At 32.1% G+C, this 13,313-nt stretch overlaps 1 protein-coding gene and 1 long non-coding RNA gene across 2 annotated transcripts; both read right to left on the minus strand.

Moving 5' to 3' along the window:
* Positions 1-2,967: 2,967 nt before the first annotated feature.
* On the minus strand, positions 2,968-11,000 carry LOC149903600 (uncharacterized). Its single transcript, XM_090108785.1, has 13 exons — positions 10,835-11,000; positions 10,168-10,326; positions 9,931-10,046; positions 9,664-9,808; positions 9,071-9,292; positions 7,915-8,047; positions 5,826-5,938; positions 5,341-5,541; positions 4,850-5,036; positions 4,483-4,598; positions 4,098-4,280; positions 3,376-3,480; positions 2,968-3,150 (listed from the first exon to the last, which is right to left on the minus strand). The coding sequence occupies exons 1-13, from the start codon at positions 10,901-10,903 to the stop codon at positions 3,052-3,054; spliced, it is 1,848 nt and encodes a 615-aa protein (XP_089964911.1). The 5' UTR covers positions 10,904-11,000; the 3' UTR covers positions 2,968-3,051.
* Positions 11,001-12,562: 1,562 nt separating this feature from the next.
* On the minus strand, positions 12,563-13,181 carry LOC149903601 (uncharacterized). Its single transcript, XR_016457426.1, has 2 exons — positions 13,071-13,181; positions 12,563-12,716 (listed from the first exon to the last, which is right to left on the minus strand). It is a non-coding gene; the product is annotated as an uncharacterized LOC149903601 (long non-coding RNA).
* Positions 13,182-13,313: the final 132 nt, after the last annotated feature.

Consider the following 13,313-nt stretch of genomic DNA (forward strand, 5'->3'; position numbering starts at 1 on the left):
GATTTCTCATGTTGCAGACAGTGTTGCAATATTACAATTTGCATTTTTATAAGTCTGTAGTGTATAAAACTCTTTGTACTCATTGTACAAGTTGTACACAGAAAAGTCTACACAAAAAATTTACAGGGACTCAGTTATTGTCAATTCTAATTATAAACTCGATAGTATTTTCTGATGTTTGATTTTACGCGAGTATTACACAGCTCAACAAAAAAACAATTTTTTTTTGTTGCCCTGGATATTTCTACAGATTTATATAATTCAAGTACCCAGTTTGTGAATGTAATCATTAAAATTATTTAATTGGCTCTAGTTTTTTTTAAATTTGGATTTTCATATATTAAATTTTCTTACGGCCCTTCAGAATACTAGTTAATAACAAGTGTTTATTTTTTTGGTGAATTACGTTTTCTGCACATTTATTCGCTCAGACATAACCCTGTTCTATAAAACTGACAGTAGAATATCAGAATAATAAATGATTTCTGTAAAAAAATCTTTTTTATGGACAACAATGTTCGGTTTGTATTTAGTTAAAGAAACCCAGTAGCACTTAGTCAGCAAAGTGGATAGGTATACGAAATTCCCTTGATGTTTGTATTAATAGAATTAGACAAAGCAAATTATTTTGGAATAATTAATAAATATGAGAATTTAGGCCTTTGAGGGAATCTAGAAGTATAAGAAGAATACCCGACGGCCCTACAGGACGGGCGTGTCGAAAATTGATAAATGATGGAAATTTAACAAAATTTTATAACTGATGCTGAATGTAAATTATGGAGAGATATGGTATTGGTAAATTTAAGGTAAATTTAAAACACCAAATTATAAAGAAATTGCACAACAGTTGTTAAAAAACTTCATTATTTTACGAGCAATTACGAACATAAAGCTACACTTTCCCCACAGTCTCCTGGATAGATATCCAGTAAATCTGCGAAATTTCTGTGAGAAACAGGAAGAACGCATCGAAAAAGAAGTAAAAATTATGGAATAAAGGTATCAGGGTATATGGGATCGTCACATGATGGCAGATTACCGATGGTCCATAACAAAACTATTGTCCCAAAATTAACTAAGAAGAGAACCTTATAAAATCTATTTCCTTGTACTTTTTCATAAGTTTTAATGATTTTTCTCTATTTTTATATCCATTTGAATTAATTAAATACTAAAACAAAACAATAAGTAAAACTTTGTAATAAATAAATGATGTTAAACAAATATACCTTCTATTTCATGCTGCGTTTTAGAGTCTAATAAGAAAATAAGAATTAAAAAAAAACTAGAGCCAATCTACCAAAACCATTAATAGTTTTATATATATAATATGCATTAAATTATTCGAAACCACTTTCACATCCAGGGCAACAAAATCACTGTTGACCAGTGTTATACATTTAGGAATTAAAGACTTTTTAACGGATAGATTAGGGGAAAATAATAGAATGAATAAATCGCGTTTAAAATCCGTTAAAAAGTCTTTAATTCCTAAATATAAAATCGATTTCAAATGACGCTCTCCATATCATTTTATTGGTTCGCCGCGTTGGCTTTTGACTAGAGTGATGGTAATCACCACAGAGCAAGTAATATAGTAATCACACTCTACCATCACTCTACCTTGTGCTACCTACCGAATTATTATTTCTGCTTTTATTTCAAGGCGGGACATAAAAGTCTAGGGCTAAACAATTCGCTTCAAAGTATGTGTTTGATTTTGAAATACAATTAACTTTTTAATAGCTGTAGCGAAATGTTTAAAAAATCATAGATTACAGTCACAGTAGATCTAAGATAAATGTTGTTGGTAATAGTATCTATTTAATTTACTAGCTTCGCGGTTTTACCCGCAGTGCTCCGCTCCTGTTGGTCTTAGCGTGATGATATATAGCCTATAGCCTTACTCGATAAATGGGCTATCTAACACCGAAATAATTTTTCAAATCGGACCAGTAGTTCCCGAGATTTGCGCGTTCAAACAAACAAACAAACTTCAGCTTTATAATATTAGTACAATCTAAGATTCTATACCAATATAAAAATGAAAATTTTAGTGTCGTTTGTACAATAAAAATATAACCGCTTTTTATTAAATGTATACATGACATAATATAAGAAAATAGCTTTTTATGTAAAGAAAATAAAAGAAAATTCCTTTATTTAACAAGACAGGATTATTACAATATGGTGTATTTCACAATATTATTTAATTTAATAATTTGATATTAATATAATTATGAGCTTCATTGGTTCCCGCACTAGGCGAAGCCTGTCCTGCGGGACCAAAGAACGATTAACAATATAATATTATTTATAACAGAGCGGCATAGATTATTTAAATTCGTATTCAATTCATTCATTCAATATATGTGTCTGTTCCGTTTAATCTCTGGAATGGCTGGACCGACTTTGACGTGACTTTTACTGGCACGTAGCTGATATACAAATATGGACCAACTTAATATGCTACTTTTTGTGCTGATAATCTCATAGTAACGCCAAGATTAGGATTATAAGAATAAGTCATTTAAAAGTACCACTGCATAAAATAATAGATATTTCCCGCGTCAAAATTTGTATAAAAGGTAGCCTATAAATGTTACCACATTACTCGAGGATTTAGGGCCGATTTTTCAATGCTTGGTTAAAACTTATCCGTCCAATAAAGTATTACACGATAATATTAAAATGTCACGTAAACTGTCAAATACGGGCAATTAGAATACGTTTTTAAAATGGTAGTTTTATACATTATTCGAAGAATATGTTTTAACCAAGGATTGAAAAATCAGCCAATCTACCAAGATACCTATCAAATTTCATCGAAAGAGTAACATAATATATGTTACTATGTATGTCCTCACAAATTTTCACATTTGTAGGAAGTATCGAGGTTATTATTGTCAGGAAATAAAATCAAACACAAAAGGTAAATAATTATAAAAACAATTTATTTCTCTTTACAAAACTTATGTATAGTTAACAGTATAAAATGCTAAATATCTCTATTTAAAGACGAAGGAACTAAAATAAAACTATATAATATTATCGTGTCCGTATCGTGTTGAGAATCTCTGCAAGCCCACTGTGAACTTTCAGGGTGACGATTTTTGTTTCAACCATTGAGAAGTCACTAAGTTCAATCTGTAAAAGATATGTATTTAAAAAAAATATTCTACAAATGAATGAAATTCAAAAGGATGGCAATACAAAGATTGTGTAATTTGTGCATCTCGAACGAACAAAATTACTACCTAAAAATATTTAATAAAATTAATGAAATACATTTTGCTAAAAAGCTTTTCTTCTCCCGTAATCAAATCAGCTGTTGCCTAGCGCATAATATATAAAAAATATAAAATAAATTACCCCATCGGGAGAGTCCTTTTCTCTTGGCGGAAATCGTCCATACATCCTTTCGCAAATAGCGCATAGACCACACCAAGTTTTGAATTTAATACTGTCCAAGTCGACCTATGAAGAAAATTTATAAATTAAAATAAAATTTATAAAAGTAATAAAACGTATAAAATAAAAAAAAATATGTGCGTGTACTAGTGTACACACGTAAGAAGTGAAACTTCTTTATGACCTTATTTTTCAAAAAATAATTTACTTTAAGCAACTTTACATAAATACGTCAATCACGCGTGGTAGGGATAAGACAAAGAAGGCGCGTAACGGAAAAATGTCACGCGTAACGAAAAAATGTTACACTAATTTTTTTTCCAACCCCGATAAAGAAGTTTCACTTCAATAAATATTAATGCATGTGATTACTGATTTCGGATGTTAATTTAAATTGAAATCGGATCACGGATGCTAAAATTATGTGAAATTTAAGATGTAAGGAGAACGTGGCGAGATCGTGGCCAAGCGCTCCCCTATTGTACTGTAAAAAAAAAAAAAACTATCTGCGTATTTTCAAAAGTGACCGTCGCGTCGGTGATGGAACAATATATTCAAGTAAAATATATACTTAAAAATAATTACATCCGCTTCATGACGAACTCTATAAATCCTTACTATATCGTGTTACATGCAATTTCCAAATAAAAAAAAATAATTCGACATTCGTTTGAACTTCATACCTCCCCCGCGTCTCCACCGCCGCTCTTTTTCCTATATCCAGTATCTAACAACGTTAGTTTAATATCATCAGAGTTATTTTCCTCCTCTTTGTAACAATCCCATTCCATAATAGTTTGAAATTGATTTGCTTGTTCACTTGTGAGTACACCACCCATCATTAATGTGAGCCCTTCTTGTATATCCTACAAAGAAAAAGATTACACATTTTCAATATCCCTGTTAAGTCTTCTTAGTATTTTCAAAATAATGAATAAGATTTATAGTTAACAGTTAATATGTCTTAAAAGAAAGGAACAGTGGCGCTGCAAGACTTAAAGGGTTTCCGTAAACGGACTGCTTCAAGCAGTTGAGCAGGGAGGCTAGAAGTTTCAATTGATTTCTCACCTTAATTGGCATCCTGTAACCATTCGGTCTAAATTTCCTTAACACTGTAAGATATAGCAGCTGCTTCGATTTTTTTATCGTCACAAACCTCGCTGCATAAATCATCGGTGTAAGCGCTAAAATAATAAGAAAAGAAACATAAAAATAACCATAACAGACATAAAAAAATAAACTCTTAATGTTTTGTTATTTTTTTTTTAAACAAGTTCAATTGTATTTCTTTTTGATTGTTGAGCAATGGATAAATTCCGTTTGACAAATTATAACACCGCTAAAAGACGTTCAAAGAAGATAAGAATATTTTACTCATACACGAACTCTTAAAAATCTTAAATTATGAATCAAATAAATTATACATAAACCATACATTCCAAATCATTCGAGTCGATCGGCAGACCGAATATTGCGTTCTTCTTGGAAAACACCCTGGGTATGTGCAACCAATCTCCCAAACTGACAGCTGGTATCCGCATCTCCTTGAGGAGGGTCTGCATCTCCAGACCGTGTGGACGGTCTGGTCTAGTTCGAAGTGCTTCTTGTAGGACATATCGACGCTGGGAAAATAAACGTATTTTATTTATGGCAAGCTCGAATTTTTATAGTGATATTTTTCATAATGTTCGGGCATTATGAATAATAAACCAGCTACATAAGGCATAGTAATACAGATTTGATTGGATAGGTTCGATATTTCAATTTATATAGAATATTTATAATCTGAATCTTATTGGAAAAGGCGAAAAACATATAAACTTTAAACCCACTGGCAAATTATTGCGCCACATTCAATCACACATCAAAAATAAAATATATTAAAATTTTTATATTCATAAAATTTTATAAATAACAAATATAAACCTTTGTATCAAATTCAGTCTCTATAGCTTCTTCATCAACTTCCCTGTGTAAATACTTCAAAATATCATCATCTAGGAAAGAGTCAGTTTTCTTAGCGACGCTAGTTTTGACGATAGGAGGAATAATTATATCATCATCATTCGTTGGAGCAATGGAGGCACGCGAACTGGGGTTTTGGGAATCCGTTCCAATGCCTGCAATCTTTGAGATAAATGAGCTTTTAGTTATTATGCTAGCAAATCATCACTTGCATCGTATTTTTTTTGCTTGAACGATGTTATTTATTTCATTAAATATTTTTAAAATTAACAAGAAAATCTTTTCTATGCCCGTATTTAAAAATATTTCCTAATGCCCGTAACTTATGTTATAGAAAAAGTTTCACAAATAACTACGATCTTTTCAATGGGAATTTTTTTTACGTAAGTACCTACATCTTTCTCCTGTATATTATAGACTATAATTTATAGCTAATAAATACTAACCTGTGTTTCAGGGTCCTGTTGAGCTTGTGCAGCCAGTCCCGCGGAGGTGAGACGATCGCTACCGCCGCGACCTTTACGACGTCGCTTACCACGTCTACGCATTTCCATTGTACCTTAAAGGAACATTATCTTTGGAAATATTTGTTCGAATAGTTCAGGAGTTTTTGTTTTTTATTTTAATAAAATATATTTCGAAAATGTTTGTTTTATTTATGAATTGCCTGATTCTCAATATGCACTCTGGTACATTTATCAATAAGTCCATAATGTAAGATTTGATCCACATTACAGTGATGATGTTAGTTCGTTATCGGTCCGATCTCGATTTTGAAAAATATTAATTTATTACTTAGATTAGCACTGTAATAAATCAAAATTAATATTAAAATTCAAATTAGATTCTAATTCGATCAGAGAAACAAGGATTTTTTAGGCCTCGTATTTTTAGAAAATATAATTAAAAATAAATTTATAAAGAATAGAAAAAATTCAATGACGAGGCGGGACTCAAACCCGCATCCTTTCGGCTTTCGCGCCATTCCGGGGCGGATGCCTGACCAACTCAGCCACCCGTTATATTATATTTATAAAGCATTTGAATGCCTAGACTAGAGTAGATAATTTTTGAAACAAAAAAAAATCGCAGTCGGATGAAACCCATTAGAAAAGGAGGGGAATATGATAAAAATGTAAGGAAAAATAAATTACGGTCAATCCGAGTTCGGGAAGCGGGAGGGGGGAGCTTTTAAGAGAAAAAAATGGTTTCTCTCGATTTCCGACAAAACTACAAGTCCTATAGAAAAAAGTTCAATGGCAAAGTTGTAGGTAATTAAAAGTTCTACAACTTTTGTATTCACAATTTTTTCACATAACCTAAAAATTTAGGTGAAAAATTCAAAAAACCAAGTTTTTGGTCTTTTATTTCTGTCTACTTCAAAATTTATTTTTTTTTCCACAAAATTTGGTGGAAACTTACTTAATTATGTTCCAAATACACTGTAATTTATTTGATTGAAAATATTTATTTTTTCGCCTTATTTTGAATGAATACCAAAAAAACAACCTAATTTTCAATCGAAAAGTCACCCGTCAAAATATCAGCTTTTTTCAAAAACTTGGGGTGCCTTTTATTCATTGAAATCTCTACTTTCATATGGTGTAAAAAAAATAAACACCACCATAGTAAATGTTCTCAGGAAATGCATACAAACAGTCTGAAAATTAGCTTTTACTAAATCAGGCACACTTCTCGAACTACCTGAAATGTTTTTATCGACATCATTTTGCTTTTGAATATGCTGTAAAATATTAAACTTAGAACAGATAATTATTTTTCTTTTGAAATATTACCGAAAAGCCGATACAAGAGAAGATATAGAGTTCAAGAAGTGTGCCTGATTTAGTAAAAGCTCATTATCACACTGTTTGTATGCATTTCCTGAGAACATTTATTATGGTGGTGTTTATTTTTTTTACACCATATGAAAGTAGAGATTTCAATGAATAAAAAGCACCCCAAGTTTTTGAAAAAAGCTGATATTTTGACGGGTGACTTTTCGATTGAAAATTAGGTTGTTTTTTTGGTATTAATTCAAAATAAGGCGAAAAAATAAATATTTTCAATCAAATAAATTACAGTGTATTTGGGACATAATAAAGTAAGTTTCCACCAAATTTCGTAGAAAAAAAAAAATTTTGAAGTAGATAGAAATAAAAGACCAAAAACTTGGTTTTTTGAATTTTTCACCTAAATTTTTAGGTTATGTGAAAAAATTGTGAATACAAAAGTTGTAGAACTTTTAATTACCTACAACTTTGCCATTGAACTTTTTTCTATAGGACTTGTAGTTTTGTCGGAAATCGAGAGAAACCATTTTTTTCTCTTAAAAGCTCCCCCCTCCCGCTTCCCGAACTCGGATTGACCGTAATTTATTTTTCCTTACATTTTTATCATATTCCCCTCCTTTTCTAATGGGTTTCATCCGACTGCGATTTTTTTTATCTTTTCATTATTTTCAAAGGCTTCTACCCCAGTCTAGCCATAAAACCAAAAATATCAATTTCAAATATAACAAAAGTTAAATGTTACCACTATCATCCATGGGGACCAATTCGTCTGGAGTATTCTCCAGATCCTTGTCACTCTTCGAGCGTTGAGACGCTGGACCATCGTTCTTTTTATTTCTCGGTGTTTTTCCCAAATTCAATGCCTTGAGCTGGTTCTGAAACAAAAAAATAGACAATTTATTACGCAACGATTAAATAGGTGAAACGTTCATAACAATTGACTAAAAAAGGTGTCACTCAGAGGCCAAGACGATAAGATCAGTAACGCCAACAAATTACGTATCATTTGCACATTAAAATAATGACACTACAATGTTGCATATTATTTTTCTGTCCTATAAAAGTAAAAATTTATGAATTCTGCTCTCGACAGAATATTATTCACCTCTAGTTTCAAGAAGAATTCTTCGCTATTATAGCATTCTTTTCTCTTAACATTTTTTGTTTTTGTTGTCTGTTCTTTAGTCTTGACACTGGGAAGTCTTATTCGTTTCTTTTGGTCAGTACCCCATGTCATAGATAGGACTATGTTGGAAGCGTCACGCTTCCTGTTTTTCGGTGCATAGTTCACAACTATGCGTGTTACATGCATTAATGAGCAATCACAATTAGACGCTATAATTGGCGGTATCTTCAGCAATTTCCGCTTTATACGTTTCGATTTACGCGTCGTTAATTTATCGTACGAAATTACAACACTTTTTTCTTTACTCTTTTGCTCTTTCGGTGTTTTGATTTGGAGCAATTTTGATTTAGATATTAAAAATGGGAACATGTTTATCGACTGTTGTGTGAACAATAAACTTATAGTTGCAATCGTTAACTTGTTAGCATGTGCGTCAATGTATCGATTACCACTTATCAAGTATGAAATAATATTTTGTTCACGGTCTAGTTACCTTTGAAGGTGCTGATAACCGATTATTAACAACTTTATACTGTAATCGGTAGGTACTACTTTCTTTAAATCAATTGAAACGGTAAAAGTAATGGAACAACTGTTTTACAATCCATAATATAAAAGATTTGAAACTAAAAATTAACACAATAGAGATAGGAACTATCAGCTTTGCAGATTGTTTCCAATAGCGATGCTCATATCACTAACTTGAAAAATGTAGCTTTTGGGCCACTAAACCAAAGGTCTATCTAAATCTTAACTATTTATTTAAACGTACCTTCTTGATAGTGCGAACGCTGACTGGCTCTTTAACAACCCGCTTAGCTAATACCAGTGGTGATGCCAACGGTGGTAGCTGTTCACATTGCCCCTTTATCAGTCTAGTGTGGGTTGCTTCTGACAGGTTGAGAGATGGTAACGTCGACCGTTCGTTCGTCGCGCTTGTTGTCTGTGCGACTGTCATCTCGGATGTCGTATACCCGTGGTAGTAAAGGGTTTCCTGAAAATAGGAGCCAGTAAAATTATTCGAAAGGAAAGCCAATACATTTAATTTTTATGCAGGCTTAGGTATGGTAATGTTATCTATGCATATAAAATGTATATTTCAATTTAAATTAATAGATGATATTATGCAATCAAACGACTTTTTGTATAAACCATATTCCCAACTATATCGTTGTTTGTAATTTAATAAATAATTGAGTTTTAATATAAAACTTAGCTTTCATTTTAATGAATTGCAATCCGCTCAATAAATTCGTTCATTTCGGTATCATATCAATAAAAGAGAGTACAAAGTGTCTTTGCAATTAATAAATTAAAAAACGCATATTTAAATCGTATTATAATCAATAGCTATAGGCATTTGACCTGGCTATGACTTCTCCGTAGATCCAAGACTATTGTAGTTTTCTGACGCGGCTGGTCCGGTGTGAGACATCGTCTGGAACCTCGCGACTTTCCACTGGCCAGGGTAGGCGCAGGAGTGAGAGGACGGGAGTCTGTTTCTGTGTATCTGGAATTGATTTTACGATTATATAATATAAATAGCGACAATATAATTGGTACAGAAACATATAACACAACATACAAATGATTTTTCTTATAATAGAAACCTAGTTCTAATAAAATCAGTACCTTCTAAACATATCTTCGGTAACAATGTCATGTGGAGTTCTATTCTTTTCTTTATCAATTTGATCTTGAAATTTCGACAAGTCTTCTTGAAAGTAGTGAGATTTTCCCTCCAATACCTGTAAATTATGAAAACCGTAATTTATAACATTTCTATAAAAAACATACGTTAACATAGAAAACATTACACTCCTTTTTACGAAGTCGAGTAAGTAGATACCTACTTTGTTTAAAACTTACCCAGGCATCTTTAGCCCGTTTAACGAATTCCTTCGTCGTGGTATCTGCTGGATGGTTGCATAGCACAGAGCAAGCTTGGGAGAATGGGTTGTATAGCCCTGCGTAAGGCCGTAGCATGAAGGGAGCTGGCGTCACTTCGCATCTTAGCTCTATTGTACTCTATAACATCGAAGAATAAGGATTAAAAGCATACATAATATGATCACCCTAAGGCTCACTAATACAAAAAGCGCGCGAATTAATCTCGAAGTTTTGTAGTCATGTTTATATTTTAATCCATAGCTATCGTTAAAACAATACTTACGAGTTACCTACCACTTAAAATAATTATTCTAAGTATAATAGTTAGGTAGTTTGAGATCTAACTATATTTTGATAGCCCCGACAGGTTTATGCAGGACAAAAGCTTTTTTTATTTATTTATAGATGACAAGCAAATTAATGTTTACATTTTTAGTAGCATAATAAATACGAAAGAAAATGTCTTTTTTACGTTTTATCGAAGCATCGAAGGACTTCACTACTTTTGGCCCCGAAAACAACTTGCAGCGGGTGAAATGTACAGACGTGCACAGTGCAGGTGTATGGTCTATGGACAACTCAGCTTTATACCAGAAGAGAGCTCGAGTGAAGCCAAAGACTGATATTCTATAATATATTTACTTACCTTTTCTTTAAATAAACTTGACTTCTGCGGAGAGCTGGCTAATAATCCGGTTTGACTCGTTAACCCCATCTTCTTGTTTATCACTAATAATTACCCATTATTCAATGATTATTGATTAAACTATCGCCTAGATACGTCTGTCTTCTATCAAATTGGGACAATAGACATTCAATATTCTTTTTTTTTTGTATTTTAATTTCCTTTTGCGGCTTTTGCATTATCTACTTTTAAAGCTTTTTTATAGAATCATGAAAGCTCTAGCTTTGCTCTCGCATTACATTCGTGTAAAGAATATTTTAAATTGGGTACCTACTGTTTGAATACAAAAGTTAAATTATGCAACAGTGGTAAAAGTTATTTTAATTTATTTGTCTAGCCATTTTTTATAAGGGCTAAGGCATTAGGTATATCCACAGGTATATCTTTTCAATGTGGCTCTAAGCTTTTCACAGTTTATACGTTAGTGTGAAGATCTTAGAGCATTAAACCAACGTGACGATTGATTAAATACATATATGTATAGGTTTTTTAAATAAATAAAAATAAATAAATAAAACATTTAAATGCAAATACATTTACAAAAAATAATCAATAGGTAGGTACACATAAAAAAAATTAATATCACAAGCTTGATTCAGGTAAAAAATCTACATAAAACATCAATTTAAATGGAAAACCTATTGGTCCGGGAGCCAGCAGCAGATTTTATGACCAAGTTCCTCTCAAGCGGTAATTAGTAAAATGCATCAAAGTATAGTATTATGAAGCCTCGTGAACGTCAGCTGGAGCTCGGTTGGGGGGAAGAGCGGTTGTAGCCTCCCGTATCAGCTGACGGTTTTTCCACCAAGATACAGCCAGCTGACATATATATTTATCCACAGTTACATATAAGCTATCATCAGGTAAATTTTTGTTTGAGAGGAAATAACGGAAAATAAATTTTTCTTTAAATTTAACTTTCATGTTCGAGACACCAGCTGACGTATAATACACCATGTTGTAACCAGCTGACTATTTTTTTTCGTTGAGATATTGGGTTAGCTACAATTTGACAAATTTTTAGCTGAGAGGAAATGAATGAATGAATGTATTTTTTTTCCTATGTGCGTGGGAGGCTACAACCGCTCACCCCCCCAACCGAGCGCAAGCTGACGTTCACGAGGCTTTATAATACTATACTCTCATGCGTCTGACGAATTATCTCTTGAGAGGAAATAGTTAACCAAATTTGCACCTGGCTCCCTAACCATATCAAATAATGCCAAAAAACATGACTATGCTAGATATTATCTAAGGTGTAAAGAGAAACGACAAAATGAATTTTTCCACATATATTATTCAAAAAATTTACACAAAAGCACTAAGACATCCATTTAACCTTATTGTCTAAATAAATGACGTTAAATCGACACGCAACTTCTTAATTAAAGATATAATTTGTATCTAAAAATAATACTCATTTCTCTTTTAAATATCAGAAAGTAACTGGGTATAACCGCGAAAAATTGTACCGTTACATTCATGACATCATAACAAACGTTACATACATGACTGAATGTTACTTACATGACCATTATAAAGCTTAGTACATATATCAGTTATCTTTTCTTCCTAGCATTAAAAAGTTAACGTCGACACGGTGTCTTACACTCACACGACAGGAAAAAATGGAGATATAGGTAGGTAAAACCAATTCATATCATAAAATAATGAATAAAAACAAAAAGATGCATAAATCAAAATTGTATTGAAAAAAATTGATATTTTTTCCGCTTTTTATTCCTTTCTGCATTTTTCGTTTGTAGTTCTTTATATTTCTCGGGATTTTGAACTTGTAACTTCTCTCGATATTTTTTTGCCTTTCGGCATTCGTCAACGCCATCTGTAATTTGATTTTCTCATTTGAAAAAATAATTAATAATATATATATAATCCAATGATATCTTGCACATCAAAATCCGTTCAGCCATTTAGATTTGAAAATATTATCGTCCTTTTTTCGCGCAATTTTTTAATAGACCTATGTGTTCTAAGCCTAACAATATGTCATGACTGTAACGTAGCACATTTCGTTACACATCGTTACAATCATGACAAAAAATGCGGGCGACATTACCTTAAATTAAAATTACTACTCGATTGTGAATGCTAAGAACCACGAAGTAGTCTGATTCTTTAGTTTTATAGTAAACCTACGTAAAGATTTATAATAATAAGACAGAATATATATACTTACCTCGCAATCGAACACTTTAAATACCCTTTTTTCGAGCGACAAATCTCACATCAATACAAAACACCATTTCTCTCAAAGAAAAAATGGCTGCTTTTGTTTTTTAAATTTTGCCAGCATGCCAAATAGTGTTGCCACTCAATAAAATAAGAGAAGGATTCTGATAATTCTTATAGTATGGCAGTTAGAGACGTTACATACGTGACGTTACACACGTATAAAAAAAGTGGACAGTTTTTTAAATAA

The sequence above is a fragment of the Colias eurytheme genome, chromosome 13, assembly GCF_061535395.1.
Source record: "Colias eurytheme isolate Ceu_HAF_F1 chromosome 13, ilColEury1 Martin Lab GWU primary, whole genome shotgun sequence".
Lineage (NCBI taxonomy): Eukaryota > Metazoa > Arthropoda > Insecta > Lepidoptera > Pieridae > Colias > Colias eurytheme.